The 16092-nt window shown below is 53.2% G+C and overlaps 5 protein-coding genes across 5 annotated transcripts in view; 2 read left to right on the forward strand and 3 right to left on the reverse strand.

The window, feature by feature from the left end:
• PODANS_3_9270 (uncharacterized protein) overlaps positions 1 to 1363 on the forward strand; it is a gene marked incomplete at both ends in the record, with an annotated part of 2677 nt that extends 1314 nt beyond the window's left edge. Inside the window, 3 exons of the mRNA XM_001909701.1 lie at positions 694 to 965; positions 1019 to 1128; positions 1191 to 1363. Of these exons, the coding sequence (XP_001909736.1) occupies positions 694 to 965; positions 1019 to 1128; positions 1191 to 1363 (555 nt within the window). The remainder of the gene's footprint in view (positions 1 to 693; positions 966 to 1018; positions 1129 to 1190) is intronic.
• Positions 1364 to 2694: 1331 nt separating this feature from the next.
• On the reverse strand, positions 2695 to 3072 carry PODANS_3_9280 (uncharacterized protein; the record flags this gene model as incomplete). Its single annotated transcript, XM_001909702.1, has 1 exon — positions 2695 to 3072. One exon carries the CDS (start codon positions 3070 to 3072, stop codon positions 2695 to 2697), a length of 378 nt encoding a protein of 125 aa, XP_001909737.1.
• Positions 3073 to 5386: 2314 nt separating this feature from the next.
• Positions 5387 to 7452, reverse strand: PODANS_3_9290 (uncharacterized protein; the record flags this gene model as incomplete). Its single annotated transcript, XM_001909703.1, has 2 exons — positions 5387 to 6919; positions 6979 to 7452. The coding sequence occupies 2 exons, from the start codon at positions 7450 to 7452 to the stop codon at positions 5387 to 5389; spliced, it is 2007 nt and encodes a 668-aa protein (XP_001909738.1).
• A 2200-nt stretch (positions 7453 to 9652) lies between these two features.
• Positions 9653 to 11636, forward strand: PODANS_3_9300 (uncharacterized protein; the record flags this gene model as incomplete). The annotated part of the gene is made up of 4 exons (XM_001909704.1): positions 9653 to 10075; positions 10143 to 10160; positions 10537 to 10711; positions 10786 to 11636. 4 exons carry the CDS (start codon positions 9653 to 9655, stop codon positions 11634 to 11636), a joined length of 1467 nt encoding a protein of 488 aa, XP_001909739.1.
• A 1267-nt stretch (positions 11637 to 12903) lies between these two features.
• On the reverse strand, positions 12904 to 14504 carry PODANS_3_9310 (uncharacterized protein; the record flags this gene model as incomplete). Its single annotated transcript, XM_001909705.1, has 3 exons — positions 12904 to 13085; positions 13161 to 14436; positions 14499 to 14504. The coding sequence occupies 3 exons, from the start codon at positions 14502 to 14504 to the stop codon at positions 12904 to 12906; spliced, it is 1464 nt and encodes a 487-aa protein (XP_001909740.1).
• Positions 14505 to 16092: the final 1588 nt, after the last annotated feature.

The raw sequence follows: 16092 nt of genomic DNA on the forward strand, positions 1-16092 counted from the left end.
GCGACTTCGGTCTATGTTAAAAACGGCCGCATCAATTTTCATGATCGCTACGTGATGAAGTCTCAGCGCTCCGACAAGGGCAAGATTGGCATCAATCACCCCAAGATTCTCAAAGCCAGACAGCAGGGCGTACCCCCACAGGTGATGGCGCAGATTGAACGCAACTGGGAGTATATCGACCCCAGCTTCAACCCCCCCCTCGCCGGACTCCCTGCCGAGGTTCGATACCCGGACCGGGTGCCTCACTTCAAGTCTGGGCAGCCTGGTGCTGCCGACACCCTCTTGAAGTTCGAACAAGCGACCCGAGTTTTTCATTGCAAGCTCCAGAGGATGGTGTTCAACATCCAGCAGTTCATTCTGTCCTGCGGGGAAGTAGTCGACGAGGCTAGCGAGGACACCTCCCCGCTTGCCTTTGAGCGGGTTTTTGCTGTTCCTCGTGGCTGGTTTATCTCTTCAGACAAGGTGTTGGCCCCCAGGGCTTATCGGTTGATTCCCGATTCTGTATGTTTCTAACTGTCATGACGACTACCTTCGACACAAGCGTTTGGAGGATACAGCCTTTAGCTTTTTCTTTATCATTCGTCCAAACTATCGATCCGAGTGGATTGATAGCACATCCTATGTCCAGTGGCAGGGCGCTTCTTTGGTTTGGTTTGATTTCTGAAATATACAGCAAGCTAACATGTTACATAGGAGGACAACTTCCACAACCGCCCCTCGATCAATATCCCTCTCCCCGACCACATGAAGGCTCTCTTGGTCGATGACTGGGAGAACGTCACCAAGAACCAGCAACTGGTGCCCCTGCCCCATGCTCATCCCGTCAGCGAGATTCTGGACGACTATCTCGCCTACGAGCGCCCTCACCGTGAGGAGGGTTCATCTGCCTATGACATCTTGGACGAGACTGTTTCGGGTCTCCGCGAGTACTTTGATCGCTGCTTGGGCCGCATTCTGCTCTACAGGCATGTCGTTCTTTGAGCTCTTTTGGTAGGCCGTCGACTGACTGATATCGTAGATTCGAGCGTGGCCAATACCATGAGATGCACCAGTTGTGGAACTCCTCCGACCCCAACCACACTTGTGCCAGCGACACCTACGGTGCTGAGCACCTGACTCGTCTCCTTGGTATGTTTTCTTCCTACACTCCTGCACAATTGAGGAGCGTGCTAACCACATCCCGTATACAGTCTCGCTTCCCGAGCTTATCGCGCAGACCAACATGGATCAGCAGTCCGTCAACCGCCTCCGCGACGAGCTGGAGACGTTCACAAAGTGGTTCTCCCGTCAGCATTCTCGCTACTTCGTCAACGAGTACGAGCAGCCCGGCAATGACTACGTGGATGCGGCGAAGAGCACTTAGGATAATGCTCCTCCTCTTGCATCCCCTAGCGCGGCGTCGTCGACCCTGTCGGAGCTCAGCTCGCCCGACTCATCGGATTAGATGATTGCGATGCAGAGGTGCAAGCGTCTGGCATGACAGCGATGGATACGGCTGAAGAGGCAGTCGTCGGGTTATCCACTTGAGTGAGGGTATCAGCAACCGACATCGGCTTTTTCTTTGGTATTTTACTTGCCACCCACGGGCAAAAGCCTTGTTCATTCTTCATCACTTATCAAAGTCACCATCTCGATTTCGACATCAGCCACATCTACAGTATCACCACACAAACTTGAGTTTTTCCTCCTCCACAAATTCCTCTGGACATATCTGCTTCACTTCGGTGTAGCTTGGCCACTCTTTTTGCTTGATTAATATCCGAAAGATCTGCCACTCTGGTTAGATGCGACTAGGATGGTCAGGGAAGAAGAGAGAGGTAGAGAGGGAAAGACTGCTTCGTCAATCAATTCATCACACTGCACACCACAACGTCTTCTACACACTGCACAACCCAAAAGCCCGAGTTTTTAATTTCACCAAGCGACATTTTCTTCCTTTTTCTCTCTGGGCTTCATTTTTCCGTTGTTCAAGGGGGGTTAGGATTGATATCAACTGGGTGGTTCTCTGGGAAGGGTTGTCTTTTTTTTTTCTGTCTTTTTTTTTGTTTTCGACTATTGTGCACTTTTAGGATCCAGGTAATCATCAGCTCATCATGACTGGGCAAGCAAGCCGTGAGGCAAAAACAAGGCCAGTTTTTCGTTTTCGACAGGTCAATCAGAGGGAAAGGTCTCGGTTTTATTCACTCAGAAAGAAGCATTTGATAGGAGCCAGGGAAGCTGTGGTTGGTGGACAAGGAGGGTACAAGGGTGAGCTTGGACTTACTTGGGAAAACTTGCTGTGGCTTTCGGGGTTCTTGGGATTTTTTTTTGATGGGTAGGGAAGAGGCGAATTATAAGAGGCTGTTCTCAATTATTGTTTGTTGGGGTGTGGTGATGGTGATGTGACGTGCTTTGTGCTGGCTTTTGCTTGTGGTTTTGATGTGGTTTTTACTGGTCTCTTTGGGGGGTTGAAGAGAGGTTAGGTATATGAGTTGGTAATGTGTCAATGTGTTGGTGGCATCTCTGGAGAGCACCCATTTGATGAACTCTCCTCTCACCTCCAACTCCGACATCACGTATTCGAGCGGTAGTGTCATGCGTTCATTTTCCTTTATTTCCCTTTTGGTATCCCCCAACAATATCATACATTCCCTTCCCCTTCCCTTCCCTTCCCTTACCTTCCCTTCCCTCTTTCCTCCCCCTTTCATCCCCCATTCATAATCTAACCTGTCCACCCGCCTCAGTCCTAACCCCCTCAACTGTCATCTCCCCGCCCTCCTCCCCCCGAAGTCTAGCCAGAACCCTCGACCCAACCTTTTGCCCCCCATCCTCCATCCTCGGCGCCATTTTTTCCAAGTAGAAGCCGCTGTCGGGTCTCCTCTCAGCCTTGACCTCCCACTTTTCCAGCTTGCGGTCGACCTCGGCGACTTTGACGAGTTCTTTCACTTTCATGATCATGCCTGCGAATTGGGGCTCGACGGGGTGGTAGACGGTCTGGGAGCGCTTGTGGAGGCCGAGAGCAGATAACACGTCGCGGGTGCGCTGGGGGAGGCCGATGGCTGAGCGGTGGAGGGTTATGCGGAAGTAGGACATGATGGCGGTGGGATGTGTGGCTGTGGTGGTTGTGGGAGCTGGGAGGGGGTTAGCTTGCGTTCTGAACGGGAGGGGAAATTGGTAGGGTGTTCTCTCCGAGGTGTGAATCCCCCTCCAGATCTGGGGAATCAAAAAGTCGGTTGCTCGACGACGACAAGAACAAACCTTTTTGTTATCTCCTTTTTCCCTTCTTCTCCTTCTCAGCAAACTATCGACCAGCGGCGCGAATCCAATCTCCGACTCGACTCGTGTGATTTACTATCTCTTCGGACCTTCGTTGACGAACTGACAATCTTCGGAATCGGCAGCAAAACAGTCGCGATAGCTGGGTCAATCAGCGATTCATGCCAAGGCCTACCCATCCCAGTCCAACCCCAACCCCGGAGCCGCCCAAACTCAAAACCACGGAAGAAATTCTGCCGGGCTTTTCCGCTTTTTGGGACCGGAGCTTTTGGTGGGGGGTTCAAGGTTCCCCACTATAGCTCCCGCTTTCAAGTTCTCAAGGTGCCCAGCTTGAAATGACTTGGCACCGCCGCCGGGAGCTCCGTCATTGAGGATGGTACGGATGTCAGATGGTTCCGACCCGACCGAGCCGAGGACTTTTTAGCAATGCTGAGGATGAGGAGAATGAGATTATACTGCAACGATCAGAGAATGGTGAGGAAATCCATGGGGCTTGGGTTACACGGAGTACACACCCACCCATCAACCACCACCATCACCAGCATTCCCGTCCCCCGGGCAGTTCGGCGATTCAGCTCCTTTGCGGGTAGGTAGCTTTGAGGCCGACGACAAAGTACCAGTACATTGGTATGTACAGCTACTTTCGAGTTGTTTTGACACAAAGCACAACTCCGCAGGTTCCATTCAACACGAGACCCTGGAACAACCAACAACCCAAGGAAAGCTTGCGGTTCCACCTGGATGCGAGGAGGGGGGGGGGGGGGGAAACATTCATCCAAGCCAAATCCTAACCGCCAAAATTGGCAACAGCTCGTCTGTCTGTCTGTTTGTTTGTTTGTTTGTTTGTTTGTCTGTCTGTCTGGCCGTCCAAGCCGGCATTTCAACATTTGTCAGTGGACAGTAGTTCCAGCCCGGAAATCTATCCAACCATAGGAGGTGAGCTCTCAAACGACCCCCGCCATTGTAACACCACCACCACTTATCGACATCAGAATCGTGGGGTATCAACTTGGCGATGTGTTCGCAATGATTGAACAGAATGGGGAAAGTTGAAGTCCAGAATTCCAAATTCTACACAGAATAAGGGAGACAGAGACCCCCACGATCTTGATATCCTTGATCGAGGGCGCCATCCCAAAGCCAAGAAGGCCGCTCACCCGCATCGTCAAAAGCCAATTCCAAATACTACATCACTAGCCTCAACCTTTCTCGAGCAAGCATCTTCACTGCGTTTCCAGAACCTTGGCGTACATGAGATACAACTTCACTCACCACCATAGCAACAAAATGTAAAACATGTCGACACACATTCCTCTTTCGTTATAATCCCCTAGTTCGCCATGTGGAGGATGTACCTCCTGAATGTTGGACCCCGACGCAATGCAAGCTGCAGGAACAGCCCGAGAACATAGTCAAGATAAGGAGCATGTGAAGCTCACCCTGGTCCCATGTGGGCAGGCAGTGACTATCATGACACCGGAGCTGCATACCACGAGGCAAGGCACTGCGGGATGACGGGCATCATGTCCAACACAGCAGGTCCCCATCTGATCACCATGCATGTCGGGGGACAGAGGTACTGTGCATGTCCCTCTTCCAAATAGTCACAAGAAGCAGGGACGGAATTGACTCCCAGCTTGCTTGGGAACTGCCATCTCGAGTATCCTGGCGCAACCGTTCACCGAGGGATGGTATTCACTCACGGATGGTATTCATGAAGATACACTTTCGGACGAAAATCATGGACCATCACAAGCACAAAATCTCTCACGGTAAACCAAGTACAGCAACAAATCACTTCCATATCTTCATTAAAGTGCTTAGCTATGTAACTAAAAAAATCACAACAAGAGGTGTTCAAATCCCATCCCTTGATTTCCCATCCATGACCGTCCCCACCACCCATCCGTACACAACCCCCCCAATGTCTAGCATCTTTTCCACATGTTGCATGGATAGCAAACAAAAGACGAAAAGACATCAGACAATACAGAGTTCAAAAAAAATAAAAAAAATAAAAATCATGACCAAATAATTCCATTCGTTGACGTAAAAAAACGTGTAGTTTCCTCTAAACCCATGTCCGTTTGCGCGCCAACTTTTGATTTGTCTAACAATGCCCAAAAACCGCTTACATCTGCACCTCAACACGGCCCTCGGCGCCTGGAGGACCAGACTGCTGGAGGGAAGGAAGAAGGTAGGTGATATCATCCCAAGGATGGCGGTAGAGGCCAGTACGCAGTCTCTTCTGATCGAGGTAGTGGGCAATAAGACCAATGCTGCGACCAAGAACAAAGAGACCGTTGAGCACACCCATGCCGAGGTAGTCCTCGGCCTCCTCGGCGGTGAAGGCACCGCAGTTTCTGACCAGGTCCACGAAGCAGACGGCAATGCAGCCGTCGACGTTGAGAATGAGGTTGTCCTTCTTGGAGGTGGTGACGGTCTCGACGGCGAGCGCATAGTCGAGAAGCTTGTGGTTGGGGAACTTGGCCTTGACGTACTCCTTGACGAGCTCCACACGCAAATCGGGGTTGTTGCGGGACTTGACACGGTGACCAATACCGGGAATGAGCTTGTTCGCCTTGCGCATGCTGTCGACGAACTCACGGGGGCTGAGGCCCTTGTCAAAGGCCTTGGTGAACTCCTCGGCGGCACCGTCAAGGGCACCGCCGAAACGAGAACCGATGGTGAGGAGACCAGAGACGAGAGCGCTGATCAGGTCCTTACCGGCACGGGTGGTGATGATGGTGTTCATGGCACCCGACACGGCGGGGCCGTGGTCAGCGGTAAGCATGAGGACCATCTCCAAGAACTTGGAGGCGTATGGTGGGAGGCGGCGGCGGAACCACAGCAGAGACATGACACCACCGATACCGATATCTTCCCTGAACACGTCCGAGATGGGCATACCAGCGTAGAGGAGTTCCTGGCCACGGTCATCGGAAATGGTGGAAATGAAGGCAGCGGGCTTGCGGATGAGACCAAGCTCCTGGGCCCACGAGTAATCGATGGGGATCTTGGGCACAACGGGCTCGGGCTGGGGCTTGATGGTGCCCTCCTTGACGAGCTTCTCGTACACCTGCCCGAGGAGAGCGGGCATGTCCTCGAAGGTCTCGGGGACGTAGAAACCGGCCTCCCTCATGCTCTCGTTCTTCATCTTGGCAGTTTCGAGCTGAGAATTGGCAAAGGCACCAGCGTGGCCGAACTGAACCTCAGTCTTGAACATGCTGGCGCAGGTACCGATAGCCCACGCGACAATGGGCTTGGTAATGATGCCCTGCTTGACGGCATCAATGACCTTGTACTCCTCGACACCACCGACCTCACCGAGGAGGACGAGGATCTTGCACCCAGGATCGGCCTGGTAACGCAAGAGGTGGTCAATGAAGGTGGTGCCGGGGTACCGATCACCACCAATGGCCACACCCTCGTAGACACCATCCGTGTTGTTGGCAATAATGTTGTTGAGCTCGTTGGACATGCCACCGGACTTGGAAACGTAGCCGACGGAACCCTTGCGGTAGAGCTTGGAAGCAACAATGTTGTCCATCATACCACCAGTGTTACCAATCTTGAAGCAGCCGGGCTTGATGCCACCGACGGTGGCAGGGCCGATAATGGTGACGCCCTTCTTCTTGGCAATGTGGGCGATCTCACGAGCACGCTGGAGGAAGCCAAACCGTCAGTCTCTCGACCAATCGCTGCTGAGACGAAAACACTTACACGCTCGGGGACACCCTCAGCAATGATGGCAATGGTCTTGATCTGGGGGTACTCCATCAGCTCCATGGTGGACTGGTAGACTGAGCGGGAGGAAGCAAAGTTGACAACGACATCAACATCGGGGTGCTTGGAAATGGCCTTGGGCACCTCCTGGTAGACCGGGAGAAGAGTCTCGCTGGTGCCCCAGTACATCTTGCTGACGAACTGGCCGCCGAATGTGTAGATGATGCCGGCGACGGAGGGGGTCGCCCGCTTGCAGATGAAGTCGAAATCGAGCATGCCCTGCACGGCGCGGGGCTGCATGCCGTAGACGAAGCATCTCGTCTTGTCGTTGAAGAGAGCGTGGGCGGGGAGAGGGCTCAGTGGCCTGCTGGGGGCAGCGAATCTGCGAATGTTGTCGTTGGCAGACAGACCGCCAGTTGGGTTGGAAGCACCATTCGCACCATTGGTGCCGTTGGAGGCAGCGGGAGACATGGTGGGTTCTGCGTCTGTCTGGCTGTGGTGAAGATGTGGGTTCTGTTGCCTTCTTGGAACAAGAGAAAAAGAAAACAGCAAGAGAAGGGGAGGAGGGAGGAGGGTGAGGGTGGTGATGGTGGAAATGTAGAAGGGCAGAAAAGGAGAGAAAGGAGAAAGTGATTCTCTGAAAAGATGGAGAGGAGAGGTGGGTGGTGGCCGAGGTGGGTTGGATTTTGGGTGGGAGGTTTTTTGTCGGTCCTTGTGTCCCTCTCTCGTTGATGGGAACGGGCTCTCGGGGGGGGTTTACCTGCTACTCGAGAGCTGCAGGGCGTGAGGTGGGCGAGAGCTCCGCAGTTTAGTGAAGCAGTGCCCTGGCGACAGCTAGCTTGCTGGAATCCCAAGAAATGTTGCGGGCGCTAGCCGTAGCTAATTGGACCGACACCAGGTCAACCATCCAACAAACACCGCCAGTTTCCCCAACTCTTTTTCGCACACCCTGGTCGCATCATGTCCGATCGCCCAGCGGACTTTCACCAATTCCAGCCAGACCTGCGCTTTTCTGGCCAGCGAACTTTGACAGCGGGCGGTCGAGGGTGGACCCCGCCGTCCCTTGGCAAGGTCTGGTGCGGCCCATGTACAGGTACCTGCGAGGCCCGGAGCCACCAGAGCCACAGCATGATCCGATCTTCGCTGGCACCAAGCCCCCGACACTCTTCCAAAATGTTCTTTATCATCATCAACAATCGACCGTGCTCCCATGATGAGACAGAGAGAGATCAAGATGGGAGGAACATATGAGACAGTCCTTCAAGGTCAAGGTCAACAGGCATGGCCTGCTGAACACGGTGCCGAGAACACTTGCCAGCGCGGGGTAACCTCCATAAGCTCTCCATAACCCACATTCTCGAGAGACGGGATCAACTGTGATCTGACCTGGAGACGGTATGGAGACCGGGGCCCGATCGGCAACGGCGGGCGGGGACAGGAGAAGGTCGTAAAAGATCCAGCTAATTTTTACAGGCACCCACGCACCCACACACAATCATACACATTGAACCAGGCCAAGGGCCGACCGAGCCGGACGTGTACACATGGCAGGCTGATGGCAGAACACCTGTTGCTGCTGTCGTGAGGAAAGGAAAGGAAAAGAAAAGAAAAGAGAGACACCCGTCAGACCGTCAGGCTCGAGACAGGACAGGACAAGATGTCAGCCCGGGAGCCCGTGATACAGGATGACCCCAGGAGGACGGGAGCTGCTGTTCGGGGCCGGATGATCCCCAACACCCTCCGCCTTGCGGACGCCGTGATGCAGGGAATCCACAGCCGCAGACAGAGACTCAGACCTCGGCGAGATGCGCTGAGGTGAATGGAAGATGGATGGCAGTCGGGGCATTGCCAGGGACGTATCGTATGCACCTTACTGCGCACACCTATTGCACGAACAGCACCTCAGTTTCACGACGAGAAGTCCCACTGTCGTCGCAGTCAGGTAGCTCTGCGCCGCCTGCGTGCCTCCGCAGGATCCAGAAACTCAAAACCATCGAGACTCAGTGATTTGAGGTTGGTTCTCAAGGTGAAGAGGGCGGAAAGAAAGGAGAGAGAGAGAGAGAAAGATGGAGAAACAGGACAGGATGGACAGAATGCAGGGTTCGGTCGGGTCCCCCCCTCGACGGGGTTAGCTAGGTAGGCTTGGGAGCTGGAGGTGTCACCGAAGTATTGGTACCTCGGGTCCCTTGACCGCCCCCAGGACAATTGCCCCGCTTGGGTTCAACCCACCAACCCCAATGGTTTGGCTTGATTTTGGCGGGCGGGACATTGGTACCTTTTTTCTGGCCCATCCCCCCCAACCCAAATCCCAAGGAAGCGACGGTCCCATTCCCTTGCGTGCCCGCCCAGAGCAACAAGTGAAAGAAGTTAGTTGCTGCTCGTTTTCCAAATCACTCTCCTTTTTTCGACATTCTCCTCCATCTCGTCCTCTCTCTCCCGGTGTCCTCATCCCTTTAACGAATTGCCCCTCGTTTGAGCACTCGCCCAGTCCACCCACTCGGGAAGAAGCTTGGTAGCTCAATCAACTTTAGGTGAGCAACCCCTCGCATTCAATGCGTTTCCCGCCTCCATCATCATCATCCTCCTCCTTCACTTTCACCGGGCCACAAAGCTGACCACTGCAAACTCTCAAGAAACAGAAGACGAAAGGAACAACCACACAACTCACATCATGTCGGCGAAGAGCATTCTCGAGGCCGATGGCAAGGCCATCATCAACTACCACCTCACTCGCGCCCCTGTGATCAAGCCCAGCACTCTCCCTCCCCCTACCAAGCACAACCCCCCTCCTAGACTCGCCTCTCTTCACTTTCCCGAGGACCAGGACGTCTCTACCGTTCTTGACCAGGCTGAGGTCACATACCCGTGGCTCCTCCAGTCGGATGCCAAGTTCGTTGCGAAGCCCGATCAGCTGATCAAGCGCCGTGGAAAGAGCGGTCTTCTCGCTCTCAACAAGACATGGCCCGAGGCGAAGGCGTGGATCGCTGAGCGTGCTGGCAAGACACAGCAGGTTGAGCATGTCGAGGGTGTCCTCCGCCAATTCCTGGTCGAGCCCTTTGTGCCTCACCCCGCCAACACCGAGTACTATATCAACGTAAGTGTGGCGCGTGCTGGTTGGTGTGTTTCGTAACGGAGGAATTTGGCGCTAACGAATCCCTTAGATCAACTCAGTCCGCGATGTAAGTTGGTTGTGTGCATCTCCAATTGAATGAAGCCAGGCTTGGCAAAACCCCAATCGCCAATCGGAAATCGTTGAGGGTGGTGTTGTCAACGCAGGATGCGGATGTTGAAAAATCGCATGGCAGATGAAGAAAACAAAGCCAGAATGCAAACACCGGGATTTTCTGGGGGTTTATAATCTGCAGCGATCGTTCATGCCGGTCCTGGCGTTGCGGGCCGCCTGATACAGGCTACCGAGCCGGACGAGCGGAAGGCTAAACCAGGTTATGCTGTGGATCTGGCGCCATCAAAGTCTCACTTGCACCTGTTGCTTGTGCACGCCGCTCCAACACCGATGCAACTCCAAAAAGAACCTATAACTGACCATGATATCAGGGCGACTGGATTCTCTTCACCCACGAGGGCGGTGTTGATGTTGGTGATGTCGACGAGAAGGCCGAGAAGATCCTCATCCCCGTGGATCTCTCCGAGTTCCCCTCCAACGAGGAGATTGCCGCTACGCTCCTGAAGAAGATCCCCAAGGGTCTTCACAATGTCCTGGTTGACTTCAGTAAGTTGACAAGCTTATTTTTTTTGGGGGGGGGGAACTTATCTGCGGTGCATCTGCTTACCAAGAAACCCTAGTTGTCCGTCTCTATGCCGTCTATGTTGACTGCCAGTTCACATACATGGAGATCAACCCCCTTGTGGTCATTCCCAACGAGGATGCCACTTCCGCCAGCGTTCACTTCTTGGACTTGGCTGCCAAGCTCGATCAGACTGCCGACTTCGAGTGCGGTGTGAAGTGGGCCATTGCCAGATCGCCAGCTGCTCTCGGCATCACTGCCCCATCATCAGCCAACGGTTCCGTCAACATTGACGCCGGTCCCCCAATCGAGTTCCCTGCTCCCTTCGGCCGTGAGCTCAGCAAGGAGGAGGCTTACATCGCTGAGCTTGACGCGAAGACTGGCGCTTCCCTCAAGCTTACCGTCCTCAACCCCAACGGCAGAATCTGGACTCTGGTCGCTGGTGGTGGTGCTTCCGTCGTCTACGCCGATGCCATTGCCTCTGCTGGTTTCGCCGACGAGCTTGCCAACTATGGTGAGTACTCTGGTGCTCCCACCGAGTCCCAGACCTACCACTATGCCCGCACTGTCCTCGACCTTATGCTCCGTGCGCCATTGAGCGACAAGGGCAAGGTCCTGTTCATCGGTGGTGGTATTGCCAACTTCACCAACGTTGCCTCCACCTTCAAGGGTGTGATCAAGGCCCTCAGAGAGTACGCCAAGGCTCTCAACGAGCACAACGTCCAGATCTGGGTCCGTCGTGCCGGCCCCAACTACCAGGAGGGTCTCAAGAACATGAAGGCCGCGACACAAGAACTCGGCCTCCAGGCCAAGATCTTCGGCCCCGAGATGCACGTCAGCGGTATCGTGCCCCTTGCCCTCATCCCCGGCAAGTGGGAGGCTGCCGGTATCGAGGAGTTCAAGGCTTAAATGTGCCAGTATGAATGTCATGATGAAAAATTCATTTTGAGGACCTAGGTAGCACCCTTCCATGTCTATCCAGTCTCTTCTCTGCCGTGTTCTTCTGTTTTCTTTTTTTGTAATTGGGGCGCATCTTTCATGCCGGGTGGGCGGGTAGGAGGGGAGAACGGATAAGAATGGAAAGGGAAACGGTTCTGTTTATTTGTCACAAACCCCTTTGTTTAGAAAGTATAATAAAACGAGGAAGCGCTATGTAGTGTAGCTAGTTGCTGCTGTTCTTGTTTTGGGATTTTTCTGTTGTTTGGCTGGCAAGCTAGATGGAGCGGAAAAGTTGAAATACGTACGCTTCCTAGTGTTTGTTTGGATTGCTTTGCTGTGGTGTTTGATTTGGTCATTGATCCATAGTTTGCGAGGCATTGAATAGCTAGATTTGGTTCTCATATCTGAAACCAAGATTCCCTGAGGCTTGAATGTGAAAGATGTTGTCGAGTGCCAGACTGATGCCTAGGTTTTATAAATTCAAGGGACCGAGAATGTTTGGATGGGCCCAAGGTCAGCCAAAACACACCTTTTGCACCCACGACCCCAAACCAGGGTTTCAATAAGAGAACTGTAAATAAACAAGGTTAGGTTGAAAACGTAAGATATGATTCAGGCACACCACAACAAAAGACATGGCAGTGAGCATGACAGCCAAGTAGGGGGTACGGTACACATGATATACATTCTTTCTTCCTCTTCTTTTACTATAAACCAACACAGCTCGTTACCAGAATCATCATCTTTAAAATCTCCCCAGGCAACTTTAACTTTCTTTTGTGCAACCTTCATTTCCAACCGCCGCCACCTTCCGAAATATCGACAGAATCCCCCTTCATACAACAGAAAACCAACCTCTCCACCACAACTTGCAGAAACGAAATATATACAACAAACCACCCCCATCCAACCCCTCTATCAACCAGGCTCCACGCTTCAAAAAGAAAGCAACGGCGCAAAAAAGGGGTATCATACGGTGTGTGTTCCCATCGTTTTTTTTTTTCAACTTGTGTTTTGTGCCAGAAAGAAGAAAAGAAAAAAACACACCAAGCATTAGATACAAACAACTTCCTCCTCCTCCGCCACCTCCTCCTCTAAAAAAACCAACTATACCACACACACACACACACACACACACACACACACACACACACACACAACAGGTATCATCATAGCCGACTAAAAGTTTCCACCAAAAAAAAAAGCCAAACAAACATGATGACAGGTTAAATCCACTTTAGAAAGCAGCAACCAAAGCAGCAACACCCATCACGAGAGCCAAGACACCACCACCGACCCCATGGCCAGCAGCGCTGTTCTCCTTGTCATCACCATCACCACCGTTGGTGCTGCCCTGCGAGCCGGAAGATCCAGAAGACCCAGACCCAGCGCTGAGGTTAGCAGTGTTGGAACCGGGGGCTGTTATTATCTCACATGTCAGCGAACAAAACTCAACACAAGATTTGGAGACGGGGAAAGAAAAAGGAAACCCACCATTAACCTCATCATCCGCCAAAGGCTTAACAGCCAAATCCTTAATCACCGTCCCGTCCGCGTTCCGAACCTCATACTTGACCTTCCAGTCCTTGATCTCCACCAGCTTCCCCGCCTTCGGCTTGTTCTCAATCCCATTGTCAATCATCTCCTTCGCCCCCGGAGGCAGCACCGGCAGCGTAAAGTTGTTCTGGAACCCATCAACCGTGATCAGTTTGGGACTGCAGCTCACCGGCTTAGGCGTGCTGCTCTTTGGCTTCAAGCTCTGCAGCTTCTTAAAGTCAAGCTTCGCATACTGATCCCGGAGAGAGTAAAAATCGCTCATCAGGGTAGCCGGGCCCTCCTCGGTCATGTTGACAAGGCCGTAGTTGTTAGGCTCCTGGGTGTACTCGTACACGATACCGCCGGCAAAAACGTCGTACATGTCCGGGCCGTAAATGCTGCCGATCTCGGTGAAGATGCGAGGGGAGGGGGTGTTGCACCCAAACTCGGAAAAGAAGACGGGCACGGGGGTGTTTTCAAAGCCCTCCACCAGCTTGTCAAACGACGACTCCGTAAAGGACGAGTCGCCGCACCAAGAGTACGAGTTGAGCGCAAAGAGGTCGCCCATCGACATGTCGTCCTTGTCGCCCTGAAGCGAGCAGGTAAAGTAGCTGAACGAATCCCACAGAACCTCGCGCACATCAGCGGCAGAGTAACCCACGGGGATCTTGCGGTCAGACCAGTTCTTGATGTAATTCTTCAAGTCGCGAGTGACCGCGCGGACGTAGGAAGGAACAAACTCGGTCGTCTCCTCCTTGTCAATGACCTCGTTTCCGGAGAAGAAAGCCAAGGTGTTGGGGTAGTCCTTGAAGGCCTCGACGACGGCGAAGGTGCGGTTGAGGTACGAGGCGTAGTACGACTTGTAGACCTCGAACGAGGTCAGGGCCTCGCCCGGCATGGGGGAGTTGACGTCGAGGAGCATGTACATCCCCGCGGCGTTGAAGATGGAGACGCACTCGTCGTGGTTGAGGTCGGGGTTGAGGTTGTAGACCCGGATGGCGTTGACGCCGAGGATCTGGAGGAGGGCGGCGTCGCGCATGCAGACGTCCGGGTCCGAGAGGGGGTCGCGCTTCTTCTTGGGGTCATATCCCGCCGAGCCGCCGGGCTGGTAGGCCATGCCGACGATTTGGAAGCGGTTGCCGGTTTTGGGGTTGACGAAGTCCTGGCCCTTTACCTCGAGGGGCTGGAGGGCGGCGACGGCGGTGGCGCCGAGCGCCAGGAGCGCGGATTGCATCTGTTGCGAGAGGTCAGCATGGCGGCTTCGGCGAGAGACGGTAGGCAGACGGAGAGACGTACAAGCATGGTTGCGGGTGCTTTAGCTACTATTACTGAGACAGGTTGGGTTTGAAAGGTTGGAACTCGTAAAAGTTGGAATGTGGTGGTTAGAAAACTTGGTTGGTTGGGTTTTGTCTGCGCGCGCGTGGAGCGAGTACGAGCAAAATAAGATGCTCAAAGCAAATAGTGGTTCAAAATGTTGTGTCAAAGGAGTGACTAGAATGACAGGAAGGCCCGTTCCTGCCAGTTGGTATGCAAGATGGTTTTGACCTGAAGAGGCTGGCTTGGTTCCCAACAACGGAAACACGAGATGGTGGCTCAGGAGGAGAAGCAGGTCGCAGAAAACAACACGGGGAAGGGGCAACATCTTGAAGGAAAGCCAGCCCCCGGTGATGCGAGCCAGGTCGGGCCTAGCGGCACAAGATGGCAGCCCCCACAGGTACCACAGCATCAGGGGGGTCGACTTTCACTTCATTGGCTGTTCACCGCCTGTCCTGGAGCCGCTCAGGGGTTCTTGTGCTGGAGCTAGGCCTCTTTTTTGTCGAAATTGAGTTATTACGGGTTCAATTTATGCTCTACCTGGGCCGTAATGTCGATGGCTCTCCGCAATGAAAAATGACTGTGACCTGACTGTGCACCACCTGCTCGTATCGAGAGAGCAAAGTCGGTGAGCGGCACAAACCGAGAACAGATCTTCAGGGTCCCCCGTTTAACCTTTTTTTACCCCTCGTCCGAAGGAACAGATCATGAAGTCAGAATGCGGCACCTGGAGAAGTTGACGCCGGCCAAGCAATTGTGCAGATCGTTTTTCTTTTGATATCAAAACCGTTGGGATAGAAGCCGTTTCTCTCGACGCGCTGCGAATCTCCACTTGCCGAGCGTTTCACTTGGTCTTGGAGCGGCGTCTCAGAATGAAGCGGCAGCAGGGTGCTGATTGGCTTGTCGTTGGCTTCGAGAAGATCGCCTTGTGAGCTTTTGTTCATCGCCGGTCGTGATCTCAGTTGTCAATTCAAGATGAGTTGATGAGATGAGATGAAGTGAACACAGCCAGTTTGCCGTGGTTTGGCACGGGCCCGTGAGCTGAGCTCAGTCTTTGACCTCGTGGCGGATGACAAAGCAGGCCTGACAAACGGGTTTCTAGAATCGTCATCGAAGCTTTGCTAGTGATGCCTATCAATTGAGCGATGGATCTCACTCACAGCTCACAACAATATACTTCTTACTATCCTCCGCATCACATTTGACTCAGTTGAGGTGTATCAGTGAATTTTGACTTCTACAACATCAGCGACAACTTCGTCAGGTCTAACACTTCGGCATCTTGTTTAAGACACCAACGTTGTAACATTTTGAGCCTCATCTCACATATCACAACCTTCTTGAGCCTCACACACGTCATCAGGCTTCATCATGGAAACCACCGACACACAACCACATATTGATCAACATGCCAACGAGCTCGAACCATCATCAACAGACTCCCCCGCAGTCGAAATCACCATCAAATTCCCACCAGAACAACACAACCAAACATGGACCTTTGAGTCTCAAGACACCTTCGCCCACCTCGTCCAAGCCCTCGGCCTAGAATTCCCCGAATATGACTGGTAGCTTG

Source organism: Podospora anserina, chromosome 3 (genome assembly GCF_000226545.1).
Source record: "Podospora anserina S mat+ genomic DNA chromosome 3, supercontig 2".
NCBI classification, from domain to species: Eukaryota; Fungi; Ascomycota; class Sordariomycetes; order Sordariales; family Podosporaceae; genus Podospora; species Podospora anserina.